Raw genomic sequence first — 24334 nt, forward strand, 5'->3', positions numbered from 1 at the left:
CCGCTCCTCTCTCCCCTTTGGGCATCCAGGATGGGAATGTTAACGGCTCATCAACACAGGAAAAACTGTTAATGTCCTTCTCTGAGATCACAAATCCTCTACCTTGACATGTAAAACCTCAGTGTACTTCCTGGAGTTTTACAGCAATCAAACTGCCATTGTGTGAGGGTGAACAGAAAGAGTAAGAGCTTTAAGAGGTGCTGCGGAGCGTTAAACGTGCACTGACACGATTATTGTCACTTGATTTCTTCACAGACTAAAATAGAAAGGGGATGTTAACACGCAGCTCACCATGTGTTGTATGTCAGGTCTGATCTCTTTGATTTACATATGTGACTGGCTGTGGAAGGTTTTTGTCACCAATAGTCCATTTGAAGGAGAAATAACAAAAGAAGACAGGGGTTTAGTGGTGACATAACATCATTTCCATACTGTAATCGGAGGGCGTAGAAAAGGCGAAAGCATCATGTTTTCTGGAATTCAACACATGCGGATTTGGAGACTCCAAATCAGCTTCGACTGCTTGGCGTGCGTCATTGCGCAGCGGCGCGTCCAGCCCACGGTGGTTAACGGGAATCTGCTGACAGAGCACAACCAGCTGTTTGTGCAGGCATATGTTTGCACGGATCAGCAGGTGCTACCTTAGAAAAAAGATACAATAGGTGTATGGAAGTGGAGGTTTCAGCAGCGGCGAATTGAGGGAGAACTCTTTCATCGAAGGACTCTAATTTCCAGGATGCGCTGACGGACGCGTGTGTGACATGATCGCGGCGATAGATCGGATCAGGTAAAATCAGATCCACTTTCACTATGTTTGGTTGATTTTTGTTAAAAAAATCTAATAATTGGTATATAGTTTTATATTTACAGCTGCTTAATTTTTTGGAGACGTTTAATTGTCTTGGTGCGCCTCTTACCAGCGCAGCGCATCTTTGAAAGGAGCGTCCTGAGCCCACAGTGCGCTGATGAAATAAACTTTGATGTGCAGAAACGAATTTTTTTTCAGTTATGCAATCTCCAAAATATCAATACACGAAAATAAATCCATATCTGTAGCAACAATAATTACGTGAATATCTCTGCATGCATGCAATTCGCTGCACATCCTTGATGCCCGAGCTCTTGCACCTGTGCGTAAAACCCTGATTATTTATGTTGATGAAGGTTAAAGGGTTAACAAGCTTTTTGCTTGTCTGAAAACCCTAAAATAGTAAATTGAGGACAGCTCCTTCAGGGATTTCAAATGAAAACTCAGTTCTTGTAAAATGCATTCATCTATTCTAACTGTGATGCTCAGAAAGCAAACTCTCGTCCGTAATTGTGCTTGGGAGCAGATAGAAGAACACCCCCAAGAAAAATAACTAAAAGCTTAAAATCAGGACAGACTTTTTTAAATGAACCCTAAAGGTATGATGCTGTCCGGCTGTGAATTTACAGCAGCTGGCTCCAGACATTTATCAGGGCTTTCCAGTGTGTACTGGGGGCATTTTAGAAAACCAGTCCAGTCATTTGAATTAAACAGTGAATATCGAAGCTCATGTCTCATTTGGTCATATTTTACCCAGCAGCTGTGCTTCAAATAAAAACAGTTAAGCTATGGAGTCAAAAGTCAAATGCCCCCAGATACGGAAGATTTCCACTGCCATAGAAATCTGTAATTAAAATGTTGCTAATGCGCCATGAAGCCTTATGGTGAGTTTTCCCTCTAATTTCATAATCTATATTTACCACTGAGATAATGTCTGTAATCAGTGGAACAAGTGCAGATTGTGAGGCGCACTTAATTGAAGAACATTTTTTCCTTTCTCAGTCTTTGGGCATGAACTGCCAGCTGTCTCTCAGAGTGCAGGTCAGCCATCACTAGAAAAGGAGGAAGAGGGAATTAGATTTACGGAAATAGAGTTGAGGAGATAATGAAAAGGGCTCCCTGTTATCATCAAAACACCAGAGCTGGGAGCGTTTTCCACCCCGTCGTAACTGGACAAAATAAAAGGCTTCTGATACTCTGAAAGTATGAAATGAACTGAAACAGTTAGGTGGAAGAATGCTTTCCTACTGATTCAGAGTGTCTCTGTACGAATGTGCATTCACCCTTCTTTAATTTAATGCTGGGAACCTGAAGTGTTGGCACAAAATGAGAAATTGAAAAAGTTTTCCAAATCCCTCAGATTGTGAGGCAATTTCTTATCACCAGTTCCATCAGATGCACTTATGGACTTTGACTAGACCTGTACAAATATTAAATTATTTTTGCCAATTTGCTTAGATTCACTATTATAAAAAAAACATTCATCTTCACCTCTCTGAAAGTTTTGTGTTCAAACTGACTGGTTGCTACTATTCATAATTTTAATAACATCAACCAAAACCCTAGATTTATTTAAAATCAACCCAGACCATAATGCTGCCATCACCACTTTTCACTCTTTTAGTCATGCCTCAGTGTTGCTTTCTGCAAATAATAATAATAATAAAAATAATAATAATAATAATAATAATAATAATAATAATAATAATAATAATAGGGCTGCACAGTGGCGCAGTTGGTAGAGCTTGTTGCCTTACAGCAAGAAGGTTCTGGGTTTGATTCCCGGCCCAGGTCTTCTGCATGGAGTTTGCATGTTCTCCCTGTGCATGCGTGGTTTTCTCCAGGTACTCGGTTTCCTCCCACAGTCCAAAAACATGACTGTCAGGTTAACTGGTCTGTCTAAATTGCCCCTAGGTGTGAGTGTGTGTGCATGGTTGTGTGTCCTGTGTGTCTCTGTGTGCCTTGCGACAGACTGGCGACCTGTCCAGGTGACCCCGCCTCTCGCCCGGAACGTTAGCTGGAGATAGGCACCAGCAACCCTCCCGACCCCACTGAGGGACAAGGGTGCAAGAAAATGGATGGATGGATGGATAATAATAATAATAATAATAATAATAATAATAATAATAATAATAATAATAATAATAATAATAAAACCTTATGGAATTGTAGCCCATACATTTAAGTTTGGTTTCAACAGACAATAAGACATTTTCTATCAAGGTTTTGGAAGATTTTAGATGGGATTTGGATTTTTATCTTTGGTCCAGACAGATGGAGAATAAAGAAGGATGCAGAACACATCCAGTCACTCATGGATATTCTTTTAGGTTTTCATCAAGTTTGGAAAACATCCTGTTTTGTAATGCACCAGTTTTACTATTTTTTCCAATCACAAGTGATTATTTTCACAGTGGCATGGAATAAATATGCACTGCTGGATTTTTTTCTTCTCCTGACTGATACCAATGTGACCATTTGATTCTTTACAACCTTCAACTTATATAAATAATGGAAAAAGTAAAGAATGGAATAAAGACCAGACAAAAACCCTATTGGATAGAATAACTCTGTTTATGTGGCTCAGATTCTCTATAGTTGATTATTTGAACTCAACACCACCAAACACTGGAGAAGGTGTCCAGTTTTTGGCTCCTTTTTATGATTGGTTTGGTGCTGAAAGAGATGTTTGAAATTGTCTCTCATGGTTTATTTTATCACAAAAACTGCAGGGGTTTGATCACGTTTCACTAAATCCATCCTTATTTGACTCAGAGTTACAGGGACTGAATAGATATAGAAAACAGATACATTCAAACTGTTCAGGCTTATTTCATCATGGCAGCATCTGTGCCACTCTCTGGTCTGGGACCTTGCTTTGACTCACTGGCACAGTGTCATGCATCTTCATTAATGCGGTCTGATGGCAGAAGTCCTATGGTACCATCCCGTCATTGGCTGTCACATTGTTCCATTGTCTCTCAACTCTGCCCAGTTTGCCCCCGGCATCTTATGCTTTTGGTAAGAATGTGGCAAACTGTGACCAGGGGTGAAATCTGGAAGGACTCCCAACCTTTTATTAGTGGACTGTAAGACGGAACAGTTTTCATTTGCCAATATTTCTTTAAATGAATCCATATAAATGTATGGTCAGCTGAGCAGCTAGTAAATAGCTTGCCAATGTTTTTACATCCCATGGTATATAGTAATAGATTATATTTCAAAAACAACTTATTCTTGTCAGATTTATCTACTGTGACATCTAAAAAGGGGAAGAAGTGCAGATGTTGGAGACGTTAGTGTGAATCAGCTTCTGTAGGATTTCAAACAACTTTTGAATCGCTCCAGAAACCAACAATCTGAAATTCTTAAATGTGACACATTATCCACACATATCTGCGCCACCTCTGAAAAACGTGTTAAACAATTCATGTTTTGCAGATTCATAATCCAACTCTAAGTGAAAATCAACTTCATATTTAGAAAAACTGTTTAATGAAATTATTTTTGCCACTCTTATTGTCCTCTGTTGTGTAACACCTTTTGGCTGAAGCAATGAATCTGCACCCAGTTTTCATCCTAAATGATCTCAATGTTTCCAGAGTGAGAGGGATCTTTCTCTAGATCCTCCAGTCTTTAGGACTTTTCTTTAGATTACTTCTTGCCATCACGTCACACACAGCTGCAGCGTTTCCTCCAGAAATGCTCAGTTTTAGTCTCATCTGAAAAACAAACATTTCCACTTGGATCGCCAGATGTGTTTAACAAACGGGTTAAAAAAAAAATTCATTCCTCCCAAACAACCAGCTGACCTGTGGATGACCTTTTGTTATCTTTGAGATTTGTCCTTTGTTTCATATCTCAGCACCCTGCTCCCTGTAGGAGGCGATAACCTTTTGTCCTCATCCAACCTTCGTCTTTATTGTCAGGTCAAAGCTGAAATGTGTGCTGCATCACAGCATCATTCTTTACAGACAGTTTGTACACAAACAGAGTCAAAAGATGGCGCTAATGTTGACGTTCCATGTTCACTTTCAGTTTCATCTAACTGTAGATATGGGTAAGTTTAGGTAAGCAGCTATTTTCTTCTTTTATGAAGAATATTTATTTTCTTTGAAGGACATGTTCTTCTGTATTTTCCATTTTGAATAGTGGCTCAGAAATAATCCTCACTCCTATACAACAAGGAAACATGGAGCTATAGGTTAATGATCAATAGCTTACTATTAAATTTAAGCAGTAATGCATAAGATTTTAGATCAATGACTCAGTTATGTCCTTCAGTTGACCTCTGGACGTTGGTACCAAACCCCTATGTCCCCCTTAAGAATAAGCAGGTATAGATGATAGACAGATATCAGTTGTATTTATTTAATGGGAGTTATTAAAGTTGCCAGTAAGTTGTAAGACAATTATTTCCTAACAGATTCTGTCTTTCTGGGGAATACATGTCTTAGCATTAAATTCTGGATTTAATGGTTGTAAATTTATACCAGTCAGTAATTTATCACAGTTACATGTTTACAATCAAAACCACCTTTTTTGTTTTTTTTAAATCACACTCTCCTCCATCATTGCTGCCATGTTTGCCAGGGCTGCCAATCCCCACCGCACTGAGTGTATTTAGGTTGCTCAGAGTAATAATCATGCAGAGTGATGAACAGCAAACCTATCTGCTATCCGGAGAAATTGATGTCAGGTGGAGCTGATTGGATGCTTCTACCTACCAACAAAACAGCTGCAGCTCCTTGCAAAAATATTCACACCACTCTGATATTTTCATACTTTTCTACAAAAATAAACCTCTATATCAGGGTCTTCAGGTCCAGCTTTATTGAGCCGATGTCCTGCAACCTTCAGAGTCAAATAATGAGGTTGTTAGCAGGACTCTGGAGAAGTGACGGCACAGTGAGGAGGTGATTTGGTCGTTTGTAATAATAATAATAATAATAATAATAATAATAATAATAATAATAATAATAATAATAATAATAAAACCTTATGGAATTGTAGCCCATACATTTAAGTTTGGTTTCAACAGACAATAAGACATTTTCTATCAAGGTTTTGGAAGATTTTAGATGGGATTTGGATTTTTATCTTTGGTCCAGACAGATGGAGAATAAAGAAGGATGCAGAACACATCCAGTCACTCATGGATATTCTTTTAGGTTTTCATCAAGTTTGGAAAACATCCTGTTTTTGTAATGCACCAGTTTTACTATTTTTTCCAATCACAAGTGATTATTTTCACAGTGGCATGGAATAAATATGCACTGCTGTGGATTTTTTTCTTCTCCTGACTGATACCAATGTGACCATTTGATTCTTTACAACCTTCAACTTATATAAATAATGGAAAAAGTAAAGAATGGAAATAAAGACCAGACAAAAACCCTATTGGATAGAATAACTCTGTTTATGTGGCTCAGATTCTCTATAGTTGATTATTTGAACTCAACACCACCAAACACTGGAGAAGGTGTCCAGTTTTTGGCTCCTTTTTATGATTGGTTTGGTGCTGAAAGAGATGTTTGAAATTGTCTCTCATGGTTTATTTTTATCACAAAAACTGCAGGGGTTTGATCACGTTTCACTAAATCCATCCTTATTTGACTCAGAGTTACAGGGACTGAATAGATATAGAAAACAGATACATTCAAACTGTTCAGGCTTATTTCATCATGGCAGCATCTGTGCCACTCTCTGGTCTGGGACCTTGCTTTGACTCACTGGCACAGTGTCATGCATCTTCATTAATGCGGTCTGATGGCAGAAGTCCTATGGTACCATCCCGTCATTGGCTGTCACATTGTTCCATTGTCTCTCAACTCTGCCCAGTTTGCCCCCGGCATCTTATGCTTTTGGTAAGAATGTGGCAAACTGTGACCAGGGGTGAAATCTGGAAGGACTCCCAACCTTTTATTAGTGGACTGTAAGAGACGGAACAGTTTTCATTTGCCAATATTTCTTTAAATGAATCCATATAAATGTATGGTCAGCTGAGCAGCTAGTAAATAGCTTGCCAATGTTTTTACATCCCATGGTATATAGTAATAGATTATATTTCAAAAACAACTTATTCTTGTCAGATTTATCTACTGTGACATCTAAAAAGGGGAAGAAGTGCAGATGTTGGAGACGTTAGTGTGAATCAGCTTCTGTAGGATTTCAAACAACTTTTGAATCGCTCCAGAAACCAACAATCTGAAATTCTTAAATGTGAAACATTCTCCACACATATCTGCGCCACCTCTGAAAAACGTGTTAAACAATTCATGTTTTTGCAGATTCATAATCCAACTCTAAGTGAAAATCAACTTCATATTTAGAAAAACTGTTTAATGAAATTATTTTTGCCACTCTTATTGTCCTCTGTTGTGTAACACCTTTTGGCTGAAGCAATGAATCTGCACCCAGTTTTCATCCTAAATGATCTCAATGTTTCCAGAGTGAGAGGGATCTTTCTCTAGATCCTCCAGTCTTTAGGACTTTTCTTTAGATTACTTCTTGCCATCACGTCACACACAGCTGCAGCGTTTCCTCCAGAAATGCTCAGTTTTAGTCTCATCTGAAAAACAAACATTTCCACTTGGATCGCCAGATGTGTTTAACAAACGGGTTAAAAAAAAAATTCATTCCTCCCAAACAACCAGCTGACCTGTGGATGACCTTTTGTTATCTTTGAGATTTGTCCTTTGTTTCATATCTCAGCACCCTGCTCCCTGTAGGAGGCGATAACCTTTTGTCCTCATCCAACCTTCGTCTTTATTGTCAGGTCAAAGCTGAAATGTGTGCTGCATCACAGCATCATTCTTTACAGACAGTTTGTACACAAACAGAGTCAAAAGATGGCGCTAATGTTGACGTTCCATGTTCACTTTCAGTTTCATCTAACTGTAGATATGGGTAAGTTTAGGTAAGCAGCTATTTTCTTCTTTTATGAAGAATATTTATTTTCTTTGAAGGACATGTTCTTCTGTATTTTCCATTTTGAATAGTGGCTCAGAAATAATCCTCACTCCTATACAACAAGGAAACATGGAGCTATAGGTTAATGATCAATAGCTTACTATTAAATTTAAGCAGTAATGCATAAGATTTTAGATCAATGACTCAGTTATGTCCTTCAGTTGACCTCTGGACGTTGGTACCAAACCCCTATGTCCCCCTTAAGAATAAGCAGGTATAGATGATAGACAGATATCAGTTGTATTTATTTAATGGGAGTTATTAAAGTTGCCAGTAAGTTGTAAGACAATTATTTCCTAACAGATTCTGTCTTTCTGGGGAATACATGTCTTAGCATTAAATTCTGGATTTAATGGTTGTAAATTTATACCAGTCAGTAATTTATCACAGTTACATGTTTACAATCAAAACCACCTTTTTTTGTTTTTTTTAAATCACACTCTCCTCCATCATTGCTGCCATGTTTGCCAGGGCTGCCAATCCCCACCGCACTGAGTGTATTTAGGTTGCTCAGAGTAATAATCATGCAGAGTGATGAACAGCAAACCTATCTGCTATCCGGAGAAATTGATGTCAGGTGGAGCTGATTGGATGCTTCTACCTACCAACAAAACAGCTGCAGCTCCTTGCAAAAATATTCACACCACTCTGAGTATTTTCATACTTTTCTACAAAAATAAACCTCTATATCAGGGTCTTCAGGTCCAGCTTTATTGAGCCGATGTCCTGCAACCTTCAGAGTCAAATAATGAGGTTGTTAGCAGGACTCTGGAGAAGTGACGGCACAGTGAGGAGGTGATTTGGTCGTTTGATTCAGGTGTGTTGGACCAGGGATGATGCCAGGCCTGGATCTGAAGACACCTGTTATATGTGCTTTACTTGGGTTTGATTAAGTCATAGTTACTATTCCTTTAAAAACTGCTCAGGTACATCAGAACGGTTTCGTCAAATTTAAACATGGGCTGGAACTACCAGTCTTGAAAGATTTAGTCAGAATACACTTATCTTAAAAGCCCAATTAGTGTCATTGTTCTGAATAAAACTAAAAGTCTGATATGTCCAAACTACCTGAAACATCCTCGAACAAGAGAATAATTCCAGTTTCTTCTGTATTTTGCTCTGTCCTCCTCTCCATCAACTCTAATCTGTTTCTCTGCCTCTGTGAAGGATTTGCACACCTGGAGCCACGATGTGCCATCATTGAGAAATGGCTTTTCAATAGTCCATATTTAGTGTTTTGCATGTAGGTCATTGGTTTCAGTTTTGGTTTCATCTGACCGTCGTACCTCTTCTGCTAATCTTTAAACTGGACTGAAGTTTTTTTTAAGCAGTTCACCAGTCTTGCAACCCTTTTTTTGTTGTAAAATTAGCATTGTTAACTTATACAGGTGGGCTTGGGTTATGCAATAGTTTTTATTTGGAGATATCAAATCAAAAAGGTCTTGGTGCAACTCCCACCACCAAGAATTCAGTTGCAACTATCATTACGTTAATTCCTCACAAAAAAATCCCTACAGAATCATTTCATCAGAATAATTCTGACTAAATAAGGTGACAAAATGTAAAGCATTCAGGATTAAGAGCTGCAAATTCAAATAATATCTTATGTTTCTTTGAGAGCTCATGTTGATGTCCTTTGAAAAATAAAAAGTGAAGATCTGTGACCCCGAATGTGAGTCTGATGACAGGATTTTACACCAAAAGATGTTGTTTATGATCTGGCAGGACCCATAAAGAGCCGACGGTAACACAACCACTGACAGACTGGTGACTGAGATGAAACTAGTCCACCACACAGCGATGTGCTCCATTACTTTGTTTCATCCCTCGCACATTAGTGATTCTTTTAGAGCTATTTTGGTTTCGGTGTACTTGTAGATTCTCTGAAGAAATCTTTAACATCTGAAGGAAAAGGGAGCAGTGAAGCAAAAATTCTGTGAGAAAAGATGCATTAGCTTTGCATTTAAGATGCACACAATGCAATCTTTTTATTTTGTAATGCATATTTTGCAACAAAGTTTCCCTTGCAACGAGTGACTGGTGTGTTGCAGAACTGGTAACTGATTAAACTGAAGGAAAGCTAAAGCTGCGATGGTATAAAACATGTTTGCACTACAGTAGAGGCAAGTAGTGCTGAAATTATTCATCTAACATAATCATAAAATTTCCCTAATTACAAAATTCGTTACAAACAGTAAAAGCTGTTTGATGATGCATTGTGACATGAATGTTTTCAGACATATAATTTACTGCAAATCAAGCCTTTTGTTTTGTGGATTAAAAAAGCTAAAAATAAAAAAACACCACAGTAAATGATCAACAGGTTTATAGTTATACTTTGAAGTCAAAATTATTGGCACAGACAAATTTGTGTCTTTTTTGTTTTATGTGAAATGATTTGAATAACTAAAGCAAAATGGCATCCTTTAATATTTACTTTACATTTTACAAGGTTTTTTTAAAATAATTTATTTAGTTAAACGCTGCTGCACAGTGGCGCAGTTGGTAGAGCTGTTGCCTTGCAGCAAGAAGGTTCTGGGTTCGATTCCCGGCCCCGGTCTTTCTGCATGGAGTTTGCATGTTCTCCCTGAGCATGGTGGGTTTTCTTCAGGTACTCCGGTTTCCTCCCACAGTCCAAAAACATGACTGTCAGGTTAATTGGTCTGTCTAAATTGCCCCTAGGTGTGAGTGTGTGTGTGCATGGTTGTTTGTCTCTGTGTTGCCCTGCGACAGACTGGTGACCTGTCCAGGGTGACCCCGCCTCTCGCCTGAAACGTTAGCTGGAGAGGCACCAGCACCCCTCCCGACCCCACTGAGGGACAAGGGTGTAAGAAAATGGATGGATGGATAGTTAAACACTTCATGTTAATCAACAAATGAAGAATGGTATATGCAAAACTAGCTTAATATGTATTTAATATGCCAACTATAAGTTCTCTTAATTCAATTTGTTGTGGCAGCACCTTTTGCTGCACATGTGATTGCTGTCGCATGTATTTTTCAGGTTGTTTCTGAATTGAATGAAAGTGTTTTTACATTGCAGTTTTCAGAGTTTGCAAAAGTAATCAGTAGAATTGGTTACGTTTTGTCTTTGGTCTGGACTGTTGGATGAAGTCCAGTAAAGGCTGCGGTTTGAATTTGTCCTTTAACTGGTGGGTTGCCAGTTCCAACCTCTGCTCTGCGTGAAGTTCAAAATCTCATTTTACAATTAATCCTCAATTAGAAAGAGAAAAAGAAGATGATTTAAAAGTAATTTAGCCTTGTTCCTTGTGCAATATTAGGCTATTTATTCCATAATAAATCTGATGTTATAAAATCTCATTCAAATCTTTACATCCAGACCTGTAGAACTTATTTTTTATGTCAGCATACTTGGCAAGATAGAAAACGAAGGATGTGCTCTGAAAAAGATACTGAAGGCTTAAGCACATCTGGGATGGGAACAATGAAATAAAAAGATCTCGGTGTAACATACGATCCAGACAAACATTGGATCTTGTGAATTGGTCAACTCCATTAGCTACATATTCATGTCCCGTTAGCAAATATGGATTTCTACAGACGCAACTGCAAAGTGTCAACAGCAACTTTAGTCACAAACTGGAGTTTTTCATATAAACATAAACAACACAAGGATCAGGAAAGTATGTTTTATATGTATATATATATATATATATATATATATATATATATATATATATATATATATATATATATATAAGTGAGCAGGAGAGCAAATAGTATTTGTTGTCAAACTGTTAAAATGAAGTAGTGTGTGCCACTTCATTAATAACGTCACTACAGATGAAGTTTTGCTTCAATGAGGTGAAAGGAAACCAACAAATCGTGACGCCTCTGCCTGCCTGCATCTGTTTGCTGTCATTTGTTGCATCATGCTGGGTTAGTTCATGATGCTGCGTGGATTTTAAGAACATGTTGATCTAATATCTTTATTGAAAAAAAATAGTTTGATTATTTGCATTCACTCTGTTTTGATGGGATGCCCACTCAGTTTTAGTGCCACATTAATCTCTGAGCTGCTGCTGCTGCTGTGAGTTATTAAGGTTTTAAATCATAAAGACAGCAGTGGATTTGTACTTTGTGTTTTCTCACAGCCAGAGCTCGATTATTGTGGTCAATATTTGTAAATAATAAATTGGATTCATGCATCCAAACAGACTTGTAATAGTCAGACAACAGAAGTAATAAAACCATGGTTACAATGGAAAATTATTTTCTTTCTTTTGTTTTCTTATGGAATTAGTTTCAAGACACACAGTACATTACATTCAATAAATGCTGTGCAAAAAAATAAAACAAGCAAATGCAATTTGTGGAAACATTGCAGTGGGACTACATTTCCCAGATGTGTAGAGTTCTGATTTCTGCACACACTCACCATAGACATGTTGTATCATTACTATTATTATTATTATTATTATTATTATTATTATTATTATTATTGTATTATTTACTTTTTATTAATTTATTGGAACCTTCATTTTGCTCGGGGGCAAAATTCACCCTCCCATGGGAGGATGAATTTTTTTTTTAAGAAAAAGCAACAGCTGAACACCTTTCAGTTTATTGTCTATTTTAAAAATAATACAAAACAGTTAGATATGAATATATACCTCCACTAATATTTGCTCAAAAGTATCTTAGCAAATTGCACCATGAATAAACATTGTTTTGGTTAAACTAGATGTTTGTTCCAACAGGATAATGATCCAAAAAATGAATCCCACCTGGCTTTGAAACAGGAGAAGGTGGCAAATCCCAAAACTTAAAGTCAACTCTATTGAAAATTGTTTGGTTAAGCTCAAAAGCAGAGTTAAATATTCTCCCATAATTTTTGACTATAAAAAGCAAATTGGCTGTTTCTTGGATTTGTTTACACATACTTTAAAGCATTATGTTTAATATCAGTCCTTGTATGTTGCATAGTCAGCCCACCATGAAAAAGAGCAATAAGATTAAAATATTTTTAAGGTGAGGTGAAGGGTCACCTTAAAAATATCGCCTTACATTTCCACACAAATCTATGCAATGTGTTCTTCTGCTGTAAAAAAATGTCAAGATATGAATAAGTTAAAACAAAGTATCTGATTTTCTGTGAATTTATTTCTATCATTTTGTGTTAGAGTCTGTACAATCTTGGCTAGACATCACCGATTGTAATGCTTTTCTTTCCCAAATCGGAGCGGCTGGTTAATCAAAAAATATTTGTCACAGCGATGCACGCGTTTCTCTGCTGAGATTAGAAAAAGTCACAGTTATTTCTGCTGCTAAACCACAGCACATAGTTGTTCCCCTAATGGAGCCCAACATAATCAACGTAATTAGTCACACCTGCACCTCCCCAGCTATCAGCTCCTAATGACTGCTGAGCAAGGCTCTCCATTCATTTCTAACAGTTTGTTTAAAAATCTAAATAGTAAATGAGCTGCAGGCTCAAATTTAAAGTTGCAGAGAAACAGTCTAAGTTAAATTGTTTTGCTGATTAGCAGATTATGCCAGTTATAATATGTGAGTTTTTTTTTTTCAGTTTTCTCAAAATGTGTGATTTTATTGAGATTGTGAAGACCTGTAGGATCTTATTGGTAGAAAAGTCTGATTCTCTTTCTATCTGAACAGTTGGTGTGTTGTTGTTGTTTTAAAATAAAAAAATAAATGTAGTGAAATTTGCTACAGATGCAGTCAGGGTAGACGGGTCCTGAAGATGCAGTCTCAGACCGGTCTAGTCCAAGTAAACGTGGTTTTATATCTCCAATGATTAATATCGACTCTATTTTATGACCAAACCTTCAGGCCCACCAAACTTGCTCTGTCAAACAATCTGTCCTCATTCAATCTGAGTTTGAGATTTCTTAATTTTACAACATGACTAAAAAAATATATATTTTTAAAAATATTTAACCTAAAACAAACTCGTACAAATTCTAAATGTACTTTAAAAAAAAATCATATCATTAATTTGTATTTGTTTTTGTAGTAAAAGCAACAGTGAAAATTGTGTTATGTAACTTATCACCCATGAGGAATTGACAGTGGATTAAAATCAGAAATTAAAGCAGAGAAACACAGAGATTCAGTTTAACACGTCCTGATTCTAGTCAAAATCTATACAAGAGGAAGGAAGATCCAAAAATCTTCTCAGAGATCATCTACATCTAAAAATGACACTTTCCTGAAGTTTTGCAGGTCAGAGCAGAGAAAAAAACATTTAGGGTTTTAGAGACTTTTGGTTTGGACGAGCACCTTGAATGCCACATGCTGCTGATGTGACTAATGCAAGATGCCTTGAAAAATAACCTAAAAAGCAATAAAGGAGAGAGTATCCAAATAATTAGATGAAGTGACTCAGCTCTGCCTGACATATCAGTTTTATATTTGCTTGTGCCCTTTTCAAGTCGGCTTAAAATCACCCTGCAGACAGCTGACTTTGGAGAACTGCTTCCCATCTTCCCACATTAAAGTGTCCCTTGATCAGAATAACCACTTTGCATAGGGACAGAGCAATAGCCTCTTTTATGAAATAAATATTTTTCAAAAGCTCTACTCCAGGTGATGGAAGGCTGTTTTTTTTTTTACATCGCTCCAGCTGGTCCAGTTTCCTCTTGCAGGTTTATTAAAACACATTTTTGAAAAGTTGAAGACGTGAAGATTTATGAAACACGTATTTAAACTCTGCATGTCATTTATGACGTGCCCTGTTCAGTTATATTACAAGTGTATAGGAATTAAGTGTGTAAAATATAGAGTGTGATACATTAACATAACATTGCTGCCAAGATAGCAGCTTAATGTTTTTGTATTTTCAGTTGATCAGCCAATCATCTTTGACTGAAAGTCCAAACTGATTTGAATTAAGCGGATGTTGATTAGAGCAGTGGCTGTACAGTATAGCCTAGCATAGCATAGCCTAGCATAGCTTAGCATAGCAAAAATTAAGCTGAGAAATCCAAAGAACTTTTATGTAAACTCTGTTGAAGTCGTCTGAGGTCCACCTGCGTAGCGACTTTTAAAATGCATGTCAGATTTTTGTAATTCAAAAATGAAAACTGTTACAATCATTAAATCCTGTTCAACATTTTCCACATCTAATACAACACTTATGCTTCACCATACAATTCAAAAACAACCAAATATTTTTGAAGGACATTCCAAAAACCTGGTTGCAAACCTGTGGATACCGCTGGACCCAAAGTTTGTTACTGCATTGTATGATGGAACTTTAAAATTGCGTCTTCTTCGTCAGGACCCTCCGACGTCTTGACTTTATTTTTACACCTCTACCTGGAAAATGTTCTCCAAACATTGTAGCAGTCTCTGGTTGGGGGTAAGCAAATAATTTTCACCAGCGCAAACAGTGTCTGCACAGAGCAGCATGAAAAATAAATTATATACATGCTCAGCAGCACGTGTGTAAAGTCTGCAGTACGGCTTGTATGTGCAATACGCATTGCAAGAAAAAAAGAGAAAACATAAAAACTCAATTGGTGGAAATCTGCTCAGAGATTAAATTTGTATTATAAAATGCAAGATGTGTAGAAAGGTGAAGGTGAAACGTTTTATATCTACGAATCTTCCATCATTGAAGTGCAAAGCAGCTACGCAGCAGAAAACAGACAAGTTTGAATTAACCAAACCTTCCTGAATACCCCATCCATCAAACTGAGAGTTAATCTATATCATTTTTATTTAATAACATACATTATTTATTTCATTTGCACATTTGGTGTGAGAGTTTAGGGTTCTACTTTAAGTGTACATTTCGATTGAGGACACAGTCATGTTTGAAAGCTTTGTGTGATTTATATGCATCCGCCAAACGATCACAAAGTTATCTAAAGGAGATGACAGATTGGTTCAATTCCAGCTGGTGAGGGGAAAATACAGGGTTGTATTCATTAGTCTCTGACCTCTCAAATCAGTTCACTGAGGTTTTGAGATTGGAGTCACAAACTTTGTTTCGCGCAGGACTTTGATATGAGTTTTGTCTCAACTGCTTATGCATGGATTACAGGGGCTTATGCACGGATTACAGTGGCACAACCAAAAAGTGAAACTAAAAAACAAGGCAAGATGGATTTTACGTAACAGCCGCTCTCAAAAAGCTGGCCTTTATGATTATTGCTTTTTGGTTTCACACGCATTCATCTTGTTATTCATCTAAGTTATATAATTTCAAAGTTCACACGCAGCATTACCCATTTCCAAGCATGCATTTTCATTTGTAGCCTACGTAAAAAAAATAAAATAAAATGTTTTCACTAATTGTAGCGGTGTAAGTAGCTGCTGTCTGTAATGGTGCTGTGTCAGGAACGTTGCTGAATTCCCAGAAGTAATTTGCTGTAAATTTACAGAGCTGATTAGCTCAGTTTCTGGTTCTACTCAGTGTTTCCTTTCCTCTGGTCCTCTGATGAATGGCCCAGGTTTGCATTCATTGACGAAGCAGTTTCACTTTGAAAAATGATCTGCTCTCTACTAACGTCTAAAATGGTTTTAATCTGAAACCTAAACTGTAAAATGGAAAAGCTTTGAGTGAACTGCTCTGTGTCCCTTCACTGATTACATTTAAGATGGAAAATAGCTGCCAGCTGCTGCTAATTACATCACTTTATTAAGTGATCATCATCTCTGTGACAAATTTTAAATCCAGGAATTTTGCCAGTTTTCTGATCTGCATAATGTGACGCAGAGTTGATACAACATCAAGGTGGAAATACGTCAACAATGATCTCAGAGAAGCAAATGAAAATGCAATCTGGAAAAAAGTATAATCTCATTTACAAACTATTTGAAGTCAGTCAATCTGCATTAATATGAGTTTTTTTTTCCACAAATTTAACAAAATGTAAGACGGTGCCAATCTTTTCTAGATGGATCTGTAAATAAAAACCATCAGGAGTTGAAATTATCTCTTATTCTTTAATGAAATGAGACAAATATAGAGAAGTTTAACCATAATGAACAACAACATGTTTTTGACTTGAGTCCATCTGTCAGCAGGATAAATCAATCCTAAACCGGGTCGTCAACAGGACAATGATGTGGAAAATCTAGAACAGAACGGAGAGAAAGGGATTCCAGTGGCCCAGTCAAAGTCCAGAGTGGGCTGGAAGGTTGTAGTAGAACCAAAGGAGAGAATCAACTACCTGCAAATCTTAATGAACTGAAGCAACATGGTGACGTTTTCGTTTCAACACATCTAAATGAAATGATTATGTCTCTGTTAGACTGTAACTAAATGCTCAGGAGGTAATTCAGACATTTAATTCTACCCTCCATCGTGGATAAATCAAAAATAATTTTACGAGAAGCATCAGGAAACGTAAAGGCTCTTTCTCAGTCTTCATGCATCAGAATATAATTTCTATGATCTTTCGTTTAAAGCGTTTCAGGCTGCAAAGTGATAATTCTGGCCCTTTAAATAGCTCATCAGGTCATTGCAAAGTGCTGTAATTTGACAGCTGGGTCACTTCCAGGCAAATGTGAATGAATCAGCCTTTTAAAGCCGTGCTGAGCTGCAAATATACAGTAACTCATGGTTCCGTCTGCTGGAGCCAAAATCAGTGTTTTGCATTGTAAAAATGAACATTTATAAAATCTAATACTAATGTTTTACATGCAAACCAGAACGTTCGACATGGTGTTAACAGAAGCCAAGTCTTTTATGTGTTTTTTGAATTAAACTATGTATCTAGGCCCACATCATGTTAAATAATTCTGCTAAATTCCCCCAACTCTTCCCCCTCCATAATTACTCTGATTTGCAGCCCAGATTTTACTACAGTGTTTACACACCAGTGCAAAAAGTCCAGAAAACATTTTACATAAACTGAATATTATATGTAGCCTTATTTTTGTTTGTTTATTTATGTAGCATAAATTGTGCTCAAGTGGAGGCTGTAAAATGAAATGTGAACATTTTACTGTACAGGAAAAGAGTCAGACAGGAAGTAGATGAATGTTCACCAGATTATAAAGATTATATTTGAGTGGTAAGTTTGTAAAGTTTGGAGAAATTTAATACTTCAGAGATTTCTCTTAATTTTTTTTCTCTAAAAAATTTAAATAAATACAAATATCTGTGAAACATTTTCAAAGTTATATTTTTGAACAGCTGGTTATGTCTGGAATAAAGGAGTCAGCTGGACTTATTTGAAACAGAGATTTACACACATTTCCAACAAAACTGGAAACATGGAAACAACAATGTGATTCTTACAAAAAGCTAATTTTAGATTATACACAAAATAAAATATTTTATCTACTGTCTGTTGTTCTCCTGCCTTTCTACCAGGCTAAGCTGACTGAAGCCTGGTTTTCTATGAGGTTTAATAAAATTTCAAACAGTGACGCAATGTGTGGTTCAATCCTCTGGAGATGGATGTGAAAACATTCACTAACAAAAATAGAAGCTTAAATTTTGACCTCAACTGAAACATTGTTATGTTATAAGCTTTTATTCATTCTTTAATAAATTACATATCATTCAAAAAATATCTTAGCAAGAGCATATTTTAAATAAGATCAAATTTGTATTTTTATTAACATTCAATGATCTTACCTTTATTTTCATATGAAGTTCTTTCACTTGTCCTTCTCCACATATAAGTTAATCCTTGTTTGCCTTCATTTTTAAAAGTCTGGCTGCTTCAGTGAGTGGAGATTATGGCCAGGAGAGTCGCTCTGGATCCGTCCCATTCCAACTCCATGTTTTCAGACTTTTCAGTAGAAGAAGAACCATTTTGTTTGCCATTCTTGGTATTTTATTTATCGTAATAAAATGTAGTCACCAGCTTTGAAGCTATGAACAAATCTAAAGATCAAACCTATAAAAAATGCAAAAATGCAGCCATTTCTATGTTTGGAAAAACAAGTTTTGGACTTGTCAGTTTTGTTTTTATTATTTATACATAATTATTTACACAACTTACTCAAATTATTCTTTTTTCTTTTCCTTCTGCAGTCCAGTCCAGACTTGCAGTGAGGAGTTCGGACAAACAACCAAACCTGCACAAATTCTTACTTCATTTGAAAATAAAGTCACATATTACCAGGACCTTATTGTTATGGTTTCACTTTGCACCTACTTTTGAATTAGGTTGTTTTGCCACAAAAACAATGACTTTGCAATATGATTCTTTGTTTATATTATTTCTATCAGCTTTCATGGGTGAATTAATACAGTGAAAAATCTGAAAAAGGCTTAATTTCTCATCATTTTCGTTTCATAAACATCTGTAATGTGTCCTTAAATTATTTGTGACAGCTCCGGAAATTCTGTGTCAGTGATCAAACTCTGTCTGATACAGTGTCAAATGAGTAAAGAATGACTTTGTGGATAGCTGCATATCTCTGTGGATGTTTCCACAGAGATATGTGGCAGATGCACAATCATATGACAGAGTCGCATCACCGTCAGTCCCGCTAATGACTCAGTGCTAAAGTTTTATTTCTGCTTCGCAATATTTTTTTTCTTCGTTCCAGCTTTCCATCCGCCTGTTGGCTCTCAGCCGTTACGTCTTTCTGGCCTCTGAGGGTTTCTCTCTCCGTTTCTGCTTTTATCTTACTGAAGGTAGAGACTGGGAGCATGGGAATGTATGCAACAAGAGCCGTCCCCCAGAAGGGAAGCACTTTCATTACTTCCCAGCCAAGTCTTGAGCTCAGTGCCAGTGTTAAAGTTGGGGTGAAGTCATTAATGAGGTCATTATGCTGTTGACAGCGTGTCCCCGAGGTGAATCATCACTGCTACTTTCTGCAGCGTGATTTTTTTTAAAGCCACTGGAGAGACTGTGCTCCATTTCAACGTCTGTGAAGGAACCCAAAGTCGCAGAGAAACCGTCGTTACCTTGGAGACGTATCTAAGTAGGAGATATCCGTGAAACTTTGGATCTTTAAGATTCAAAATAGGAAATGGGACACAGACCGTCTGCAGCAGTGGTCTGGTAGCTGCAGGTCTGCTGGAACTTCATTTAAATGCAACAACTTATGCAGTCGTCAGTGACGGTTGCAATCCTGTCCCCTCAAATAAATGATCTTTGTGTTTTCTCATTGCAGATAAATTCGACCAGGCGTCTTCCCTCCTTTGCAGCCATGGCTCACTCCGTGTCTGGAGGGACTGTGCTCACCATCCTCCTCATTAGCAGGTAAGGCTGCAAATAGATAAGAGAAATATAACCAGTGGGATGAACCGCCAACAACGCTATATTAAGAGCCAGGGAGCATAATCAAGTCATGTCAGATTGTTATTTGGTACAAAGCCAAAAATTGTTATGCAGAGAGCCGAGGAGGAGATGGAGGCATACTCATGTGGTTTCATTTTCCCTTGAACCATCAACGCTCAGCACTGACTCCTCATGCATCAGGCAAGAAGACGCTTTGAAATTCCACCGCCACGTTTATGACACTGCTGAGCAGAACTGATGAGGAAGGATCCAGCACTACACGCATCCATCACTGAATACAATTGGGGTTATAATCCCCGCCGAGGTCATAAGGAGAGAGTGATTGGATGTTTTGGTGCACATTTGCCTGCCACTGTGAGGAGCTGCCTCTCCTGTCTGCATTGTACTTTCCAGGCACAGAGTGCACTTTCCACACTGTAGATGAGGCAAGATGTCTGGTTCTCACTGAGTCTTCCCTGTGTAGCGCTGCCTCTCTTTGCACAATCAGATGCGGCATTATGGGGCTGCAGCAGGTTTTCTGCCGCACAAGCATGTCATCAAATGTTGTGTGCACGGGAACTCTTCGGAGATGTGATGAATTAATTTTGCATGTTTGTTAGCTGACAAGGAGAAGTAGAGAAACTGAGAGGGATTGTCAGTCTTCAGTCTGGTTCCTGTTATCCAAGACCAGATTTTAGGCCCTGTCTGGACCGAGCTTTCATTTGGGTTGTTTGTAACTCTTGCACTTTCCACTTCAGCAGTAGGACAACATAACATTTGACAAGGTTCAGACAAATTTCTCTGCAAAAAAAACAAACCAAAAAATATTTTGGGTTTAGTTTCTAGTGCATAATAACTTGAAGTTACAAGTAACTTAACACAAGAGCTTGATTTAATCGACTAATTCCTTAATATTGTTACAAAAGTACTGGTTCCACAGAGATTATTTCACTTACTGGAAAAATGTCATATTATCTGTGGGTATAAATGCAGTAAAATTCATGATTAACTTCCTGGTGTCACACAATTTAACAAGTTTGTTTTGTTAAAAAACCTAAAAATAACTAATAAATGTAATTTTAAGTTCCCTCACTATAAAACACATTATTTACTCAATATGGATTTTGTCTCAGAGGAACTGCTCAGTAAGATGCATTAATCAAAAGTAAAGTAAAAAAAAGTAAACAAATTAGTTATGCAGTGTTGCACTGGTGTGAGGAGAAGTTGGTATAATTTTCATTTCTGCCCCAGTTTTATTTTTAACCAGATGTTTTATTTTTAAGGCCAATACTTTATAATATTGACAGAAAGCTACAGAGCACAGTAAACCAAAGCTGACCATCTTAAATATTATTTAATCTTAAGAACTAATCAAATGCAGAAAAAGCTACAACATTTTAACACTTTCTCAACGGGTAGTTGTATCTCTGCATTCTGCCTCAACAAGCTCTTTGGGATCATTCATGATCTTGATGTGAGGCAAAATGAAAATGAGTTTAGACTTAGGATGAGCTCATCCAGCCAATCAAAGGGCCCCATTCAGCCACTTGCACTTTGAAGCCTGTTCTCTTGGTCCCGATCCACAAGACTGTATGTTGGAACGTAGAAAGTTATAGATGAGGCCTTCTTCCTTCACTTGTGAAAAATACTGATGCTTGAGCTCAGAGAGCAGCCATGCAGGAATAGGGAGAATATGAAAACTTCATGCAGACAGACCCTGGGAAATACTGGGATTAAAAAAACAGAACCTTCTTGGAGCAAGGCCACAGCAACCAACTGCACCACCATGCAGCCAGTTATTCATTCATTCAGGGTAATCTCCATTCCCACTGGAGAAGAGTTAACATTATTTTGGCTAACTGCAGAATGAACAAGTTTAAAGTTGCAAGTCTCACAAATGCAGAGACGTCAATTCCGCCTCTTCCAGAGAATATTGGCAGACCGCTTTGGTGCTCGGCTCCGAATCCTTCGATAGCTTTACTGTGATCAGCAGAGAGCTCTGCGCTTCGCAAGGGGAATTTAAATGCAGCGCAGCTTGAAGGAGAGAAAACAAAAGTGACATTGGAGAAGGGAAGATGCAAGCCGATACAAACTTTACAGGCTTAAAGCCGCAGCAAAGTAAAGCGTGTCTGACCACAGCGTGAAATGTGTGGAGTGGAGGTTTTCTTTTAATGCTCAGGATGCAGGATGCCACCGATTAAAGGAACGTTCCCCGATGCTTCGCTGTCAATCAAGTCCCAGATTCTTTCATCTGCTCTTCTTTTCACTGAGACACTCACGATTGTTCTGTCCCAGAGTACAAAGAACAAAATTGAAGAGGACAGGTATAAGATCACGTCTCAAGAAGGTAAATAAAGTCTGTCATCTGAGAAAGTTGGACTCGGCTTTGACGCATTAAAACAGGTTAAAAGATTCTTCATTTAACGCAACAAAGCGACGGTGGGGAAAACTTCAATACACAACTCATATTGTAAAAACAGATCAAAAGAAAGTTAAAAATTCAAAGTTTAAGCAAGAAATTAAAAATTCATGAAGTGAGTCAAATGTACGAGAGGAAAGAGCATCAGAAATGTTCCCTTCAGCAGTAAATCTAATAACTGGCCCACTGGGCCTAAAAGAAACAACACAAATCATATGATTGCTTTTAAAAAGAGGCACATTTTTGTCCCTGTTGTGTCTCCACACATCCCCTGGAGGAGTGTGCTTACGGAGCAGTGTAGTTCATTTGGAGTGCCGTCAGCTTTTTGTTGTTTGTATTGGTTAAATGCTTGCAATCCTTCTTTCTGCATGGTAATATTGAGCCAGATGGAGAGCTACGTGGACCCATGTTCCAAACCCTAATCTGACGGCTTTTGGAGCTCATTCACTTCCAATTTGGTTGTAATATGGCACTAAATAAATAAATAAAACAATCAATAACAGTTTTTGTAGACAAATTTATCCCAGCCTGCGTGCCACGTTTGATGTGATAAAACATCATCTGCTGTTTTCATCCAAAATAGCCTGGATATAAAAATAACATTTCCTCCGCATACCGCATAAAGAGCATATATTAAACTTTAAATGCATTTTCAAAAAACATTTCAAATGCTGCTAATGTATTCTTTTCATCATCAGAGTTTGAGTCAATCTGTAAGCATAAATAAGTTATAGGATTACCTTAATTTCCCCAGAGTCAGCGAAGGTATTGGTTGCATAGGCGGTTTTAACCCAAATGCAAGAAACGTGCAAAACATACCACCTTTTTTTTTTGTTATGCTGTAGACCAGAGTTTTCAACCAGCCCCTGAAGGACCCACTGCCCTCCAATTTTTACTTGTTTCACTGCTTCCATGCAGCTAATTTAAATAAATGGGTGATTAACAGCCTTCTGCTGCACTGGAGGCAACACAATCATTTGATTCAGGTGTGATGATGAAGCAGAGAAAAATCTAAAATATAGAGAACTGTGGGTCCAGCTTTAATTCCCTGACTTCTAGTTTTAATGTGCATGGTGTTGTTTTTGAAGATTTGCAATGTTGTTCTTGTGCCAAACATGCCTTTTAGAAAATATCTTTTCAAACTAAAACCTCTCCCATGAGGTTTTAGGGCCTTTTAGTTGGATTTTTTAAAGTTTCCTTCTTAGTGTATCAGGAAATGTTACAAAGGCTCGGTCATTAACCATTCATTCGATTCGCCTGCGTTGGAGCAGAGACGCATCTAAATGTTGCATAGTGGCAGTCAAACACTGGAGCTGCAGACCCTGCTGTAGAATAATCTACACACATGCTAGTATCACCCAGCTGTCCTAAACCTTACGCTAACGCTCGTCAAAAATACATTTCTTAAGAGAACTTTGTTGCATAATCTTCTTCTTAACTTCAAAACAGTGAGCTCAATATCAAGATGGAGTGGATTCAGAGGTAATTTGATCATGGAGGCATTGTCACCTGAGTTTCTGGTGTCGTGTGCCAAAACTTTCTCCAGCTGAACAGAAACAAAACTGAAGTTATTATCTTTGGACCTATAAAGAGGAGCGAACCAGAATCAATGCACAGCTTCAGTTATTACAACTAAAAACCAGCGATCAGCCCGAAACCTGGGAGTAGTGATGGACTCTGACCTGAACCTTCAGAGCCACATTAAGACAGTCACAAAGTCGGCCTTCTATCACCTGAAGAACATCTCCAGGATTAGAGGACTGATGTCTCAGCACGATCTAGAGAAACTCATCCTGCGTTTATCTTTAGCCGCATTGATTACTGCAACAGCGTCTTCACAGATCTGACTAACAAATCAATCAAACAGCTGCAGCCGATCCAGAAGCTGCTGCTGCTGTTCTCACTAAAACCAGGAAGATAGAGACATAACACCAGTTTTAAAGTCCCTACACTGTAAAG

At 37.7% G+C, this 24334-nt stretch overlaps 1 protein-coding gene across 1 annotated transcript in view; it reads left to right on the plus strand.

The window, feature by feature from the left end:
- Positions 1-271: 271 nt before the first annotated feature.
- Positions 272-24334, plus strand: part of LOC103477081 (gamma-aminobutyric acid receptor subunit pi) — a 65674-nt gene continuing 41611 nt past the window's right edge. The window contains exons 1-2 of the mRNA XM_008429973.3: positions 272-787; positions 19850-19938. Of these exons, the coding sequence (XP_008428195.3) occupies positions 19886-19938 (53 nt within the window). The 5' untranslated portion in view covers positions 272-787; positions 19850-19885. The remainder of the gene's footprint in view (positions 788-19849; positions 19939-24334) is intronic.

Source organism: Poecilia reticulata, chromosome 15, assembly GCF_904066995.2.
Source record: "Poecilia reticulata chromosome 15, P_reticulata-male-v2, whole genome shotgun sequence".
Classification (NCBI taxonomy): domain Eukaryota; kingdom Metazoa; phylum Chordata; class Actinopteri; order Cyprinodontiformes; family Poeciliidae; genus Poecilia; species Poecilia reticulata.